We start from the raw sequence: 5659 nt of genomic DNA, 5'->3' as shown, positions 1-5659 counted from the left end.
AGTTAAAAGGCATTACCATTAACCACGAAACCGGTAAAATTGTAAACCTCGAAACACTAACCAATCTAGATCAGAATTTTGTGACGTCTTATGAAGCTCCTCCTCAAGAGTTACTGGTTCACGGTAATCTGATCCGTAGAAATAAAAAATGCTTCACTTTAGAAAACAGACCACTCAGGAAGAAATTCAGAGTGGTGTATAACAAAAGGGTTCTCCCACAAGGCCTTATGGATACTAAAAGAGATTTTGATGCACGCCTTCCACACCCCTTCACTAAAATTATTTCAGGCCCGTCTTGTTCCGGTAAATCCTATTATGTGAAAAAATTACGGAACATTCGAATCACGTTGTGTCTCAGCCTTTTCAAAATATAATTTGATTTTATAGTTGCTGGCAGAAAATGTACGACGAACTATCAGCTAAATTTCAGCAGTTAAAATTTATTGAGGGGATCCCGAAGTGTTTATGCGACGACGAAATTCTCCCTCTGGAGAAAATAAATTTGGTCATTATAGATGATCTGATGGAATTGGCTAGTGAAAGCCAGGAAATAGAAAAAGCTTTCACGAAATATACTCATCACCGGAATCTGTCTATCATTTACTTGGTTCAAAATTTATTCTTTCAAGGAAAGAAAAGCCACATGATTAATCTTAACGGAAATTATATTACTCTTTTTTAAAACCCCAGGGACAAATTGCAGATTACTAGCTTGGCCCGCCAAATGTATCCAGGGCGTGTTAAGTTCTTTTTGGAAGCTTTTGAAGATGCTACAAAATTACCTTATGGCTTGTGGTGTATGGCCGGCCGTTCATCCTGGCCAATACCCCCAAGCCGCCAGGTGGAGCCCTCCCTGCAGTATGGAGGTGCCCCGAAGACCAGCAGGGCATCATGAACATACTAGGATGGTCACTAGCAGACGCTGCTGGGAGGAACAATGTTTATTTGCCTTACACCCTGGAAGTACGTCCGAGTCACATGGACAAGGGGAATGATGTGCTTCCAGGGTGAAGAAAAGGACTTTTGATCTGACCCGGAAGTGATAGGAGATCACATGGACTGGGGATTGGAACAGTTCTGGGTCAGTGATTATAAAAGGATTATGGGAGCTCCCAGACAGCAAGCTGAGCTAGGTGGAAGGGTGGCAACGTGTCTGGGAGTGTAGGATTGTTTATTGTGATTATTGTGAGTCATTTAATGAGTATTGTGGAGGAGAGGGTGCTTTGTGCACTGTGCAGAATAAATATAATCTACTTTTGCACTTTTATCTGGTGTCTGGCGTATTGGACAAGGGTTCAAGGGAGCGATAGCGCCCCCTATCTGTCACAGGCTATCTCATAGTGGATCTGAAAGCACAGACCCCCGATAAACTGCAATTAAGAATAGGTCTGTTTACGCCCGATTGGCCTGTCGTGTACATCATCAAAAGATAAAAGAAGCTGTTCTGAGTCAAAGTTATATATTCTGTCAGCATATCGTCCAGAATAAGCAGAAACCAACAGCCTCTCAAGGCCTTACTCCACTGCTCTTCTCGTCATCGTAAAATTCTTATAAATGTGTCTTCTGACGATTTAATAAATGCTTTGTCTGAAATAGCCTGTAATACACCAAAACAGTTTAAGCAACTCAAGAAACATAAAACATCTGTCAGAAAAACAAGTGACAGAAAACTAACCTTAAAACAGAAGAAAGATATTTTGAACCAGAAAGGAGGCTTTTTGGGGACTCTTCATATCCAGTTTATTAGCTTCTAGAGCATAAACATGGAACACGCTCAAAAAATGTATTTGGTACCACGCAACAAATGTCTCTTTTCAGCAAAAGAGAGCTAATCCGAACACTCTATTGAGCGCCACTGAAACTGAACTGGACAAGGAAATGAGAAACATCCTGCAACGCTGTGATATAGGTGCTGACGAGAAGGTGAAACTTTACACCTCTATCTTGCAGAGATATCTAACGTTAGTTAAATAGGCCGATAAAGAAACTAACAGTCTGACACTCATGTTACCAAAAGAAGAAAATGTCGAGGGGAACGTTAGAACAGTCAATGTGTCTGAGGACCGGGTTTGGCAAGAGGTTTTCAGAAGTGCGCCTGTAAAAGCAAAGAAAAATTTTGAATTTGTTTTACATAAAAGGTCTGTCAATCCCAACCTCACATTTTGGAATAATCATGGAGAGCTGTTGTTAGAAGGTAAACCTTTGGTCGGCTCCAATATGGTGGATTTGGTACGTAATCTGACAGTCTCTCATACAATACCTGAGCATAGGCGGCCATGTGGCTGGAAGGAATTTGTAAATGCCATGGCTGGTTTGAACATTCCATTTTCTGTTGTGCCTAATGACAAAATGAGAGAACTCCTTGAAAGTTTTAAACCTCCTGGTGCCCCCCTCCCTGTTCATCAACCTGAAGTCAGCCCCTACTGACGAAAACCAAGAAAAAAAAGACCGGATCGGATTGCTTATTAATTTGTAAAACTGTTTGTTTATTAAATGCAATTTTATGTCATTATAGAGTGTTGTCATCCTTTAACCGTCTATTGAAACATTTATAGGTCTCTGATCTCTGCATGCAAGGGTACCAAAAAAAATAACGTCCCAATAAAGGAAGCCAGGAACGAACAAATTTAGAGACCATAGCATCATTATTGTTCACATCATCAGAATACTTTTTTTATTACAGTGGTGTGCGCAAGTCCTTTTCCTCTCTGATACAGATAGAAGAGGCAGTGTTGACTGCATTTGTCCGAGATCCAACTTTGAAGCTGCCTGTTGTTGTAAATGATTTATTTGAAGTTTTTGCTTAAGAAGCAGTAAATGTCAACCGGGAAGTAGATAAAGTCTGGAGGATTTCCATAGGAATCAAAAAACTCTCCCTGAGGTAAACTCTTCATTGAGGTAAATCCCCAGCCAGTGTTCCCCAGGTTGGGTTTGGCGGTGAGTATTCACTACGAACATGGCTGGCACTCTGCTATTTTTTTCTGGTATTTGATCACACGCCAGCACCCCGCGGAAATATCTTTCGGTGTAGAGATCTTGGGACAGTAGTTCTGTTAATTGTTTTGTATTCATGATGTTTATTAGTAGTCATACAGAACATTACGTCTCTGGTTGATTTCGATGATGTTGTCAAAGATTGCATATACTATTAGATTGACGGTCCATGGGAGAGGGACATGGAAGCATAATTCAAAGCTCATGTTTCCAGTTTTAACTAATGAAAAACGACCACCACATTCTTGATCGGGGGTTAGATCAAAAGCGAAAACAGTATATCCTTGCGAGAACTCTGAATGGGTGATAGACAGAGCTTGATCCTTCAAATGCTTACCAGTGGCCAGTACCAGGTTATAGTATTCTCTGGCACTGTAGCCGCTTGCAAAGTCTGGTTGAAAAGGTTTGGCAGGAATCTGTTCACTGTCCATGTACAGAGCCAGGAACTCTACATCATTATGTTTGAAATTGAACGGATTCCTTGTAGAAGAACCTGAAAAAGCCTCATTATCCACTATGCCAATCACCACATACTTTGGTAGTTGACCCAAAAACAGGTTTTTTTGATTGCATACTCGGATACCCGCAGGCATACTGAATACTTTAATATTCACCCTTTCCACAGGGTATTTAGCATTGGCTGATGTAAGGGCATAGGCGTGCCCTAATTTCACAGCTGGTGAAACTTTTACTTTTTTTACAAACAGAGAGGCTGATGTTATAATTACTTTGTAACATTCGGCATCACCAGACATTAAGCAGAATTCATCTTTGTTCTGAACCATTTTAATCTTCACGTCTATGCCGTTCAATATTAGTTTTTCCTGGAAAAAGAGATCGATATGTATCTGTCCCAGAAGTTCAACAGTCCTGCTACCGGCCGTATAGGTGCTTCTTTTTTTAAAACTGGTGTTTTCTCCATCAGGATCTGTCTCTTCCAATTTGTTAAGTGTATCTTTGTAAAAAAGGCCTGTAGCAAACTGAGAATGAAGAGTCTCCTGGCTGTAATTTAGCAGGCCTTTTAAAACAGCTCTGTAAGGATAACAATTTGAACTCTGCGATATTAGGCGGTCCCCCAGGGTAGCATCAACTTGTGAAAACAAACTGGCTATAGGGTAGTTGACAAATCCGACCTTTGCGCCGGCAGCTATGTTAGTCCCATCAGCGTTCACTATTTTGCCCCTTAGGTGTAGAAGAGTGTTATTCAAGTCATGGTAATCTTCTCCATTTCCATCTATGAGAAATTCTAGTGGCACTACTTCAGAGAGGGCTGAGAGAGGTGGGACTTCGATGTACTGTATATACTTTTATCTACACTCGTTTGAGTGAAAGGAACAGTAAACAGGTCCAGTTCAGATTTGACACACTCTTCGGACATTCTGTGTACGAAAGTCACCTTCTCTTAAAAATGTCTCTCTTCTTTTTGCTTGCTTTAGTCTTGTTCTTCTTCTGACGATGTTTTTAGAAAATGCTGTAAAAATAATGTGTCTTGCCTTTTTAACTGGCAGGGCCTCATGTGACCCCGATGGTCTCTTGCGTTTTGTCTTTCTAATTACCATCAAGCCTGCTCCCTCCTGCTTTTCTCTGACTCCACCAGCCACACTTGATATAGCCCCGGTTATCACATCTTTTACAATATTTTTAGCAGCGGATTTAATATGTGGTTTTGCGGTGTCAAAGCCTTTTTTAGGAGAGGTAAAGCTCTTCTAAACAACCCTCAAAATATATCTCCAATCCCCTCACCATACATTACTGGGGATCCACTACCCGCTTGGGTCTGGTAATATTGGATGTATGATGTCGGGTCCTGGTAAGACCTCATTGTTTCAATCATGCATACAATGCCTCGCGGGTCTGAAATGCAACTTCACTATCACCATACCAAACTGAAATGGCACGTTTTTGTTCTGGTCCGCCTTTATTTCAATAGTCACTGTGTCAAAATGATTCTTGCTGACTGGGGTATAATGAGGTTTGTCATACTGTATGTGATGGTAGTAATTTTATTTGCTTGATCCTCTATATGAACACACCTCAAAAGGGGCACGTAGCTGTCTCTGACTCTCTGATGAGATACCATGTCCCCATACACGTACAACGTGTAAAAGCCAGCCCTGATGTCAGCGGGGAAAGGTGCCTTGTAAGTTAACCCCTGAGTCTGATCAGGATGCGCTCCTAATATTTGACTCAGCTGTCCTTTTAAGTGTATAGTTTCATCCTTTTCGCCTGGTACAACATAGACTCTTCTTTCCATCACTTTATAACTGAATGTCACAATTCTCAGAAGGGACAGCTCCCGTTGCAACATCTCTCAAAGTGGGTAGGCTTAAGGTTGTTGAATTCTGAATTCTGGTGAATTTTGTGAAAAGGCAGAAAGATGTTGAAGCAACCCAGAATCTTTATGACCAGGCGCCTCAGCCATGGTTTGCGGAAAACGGCCAGAACCTCTTGAAAGCGGCCAACCCAATAAACAGAGTCAGGCTCAAACAGACATGTATGCTGCATCTGACTCGGATGATCTATTAAACACCCCTGACAGGTACTTTTTAGGTCCCAATCAACTATTACATCCAGCACAGCCGCAATCAAACTCTTGATCAGTTTCAGAGCCTTTCGAAATGTTTCACCCAGGGGTCCGTTAGTTTGTTCAAGGTCCATACCCTTA

General features: G+C 41.4%; 1 protein-coding gene across 1 annotated transcript; it reads right to left on the bottom strand.

Annotated features, from left to right (window-relative positions):
- Nucleotides 1-3080: 3080 nt before the first annotated feature.
- LOC120518396 (uncharacterized protein F54H12.2-like) lies at nucleotides 3081-5248 on the bottom strand. Its single transcript, XM_039741182.1, has 2 exons — nucleotides 5028-5248; nucleotides 3081-4176 (listed from the first exon to the last, which is right to left on the bottom strand). Exons 1-2 carry the CDS (start codon nucleotides 5246-5248, stop codon nucleotides 3081-3083), a joined length of 1317 nt encoding a protein of 438 aa, XP_039597116.1.
- Between the last annotated feature and the right edge of the window lie 411 nt (nucleotides 5249-5659).

This window comes from Polypterus senegalus, chromosome 18, assembly GCF_016835505.1.
Source record: "Polypterus senegalus isolate Bchr_013 chromosome 18, ASM1683550v1, whole genome shotgun sequence".
NCBI classification, from domain to species: Eukaryota; Metazoa; Chordata; class Cladistia; order Polypteriformes; family Polypteridae; genus Polypterus; species Polypterus senegalus.
This window is presented reverse-complemented; position numbering and strand designations above follow the sequence as displayed.

Excerpts from the sequence above, each read along its gene's own strand:
- LOC120518396 (XM_039741182.1), bottom strand. The coding sequence starts at position 5,248 with ATGGAAAGAAGAGTCTATGTTGTACCAGGCGAAAAGGATGAAACTATA. Across the intron at positions 4,177-5,027 it reads AGCTACGTGCCCCTTTTGAG|GGGCAAAATAGTGAACGCTG; the intron begins GTGTGTTCATAT and ends TCTACACCTAAG.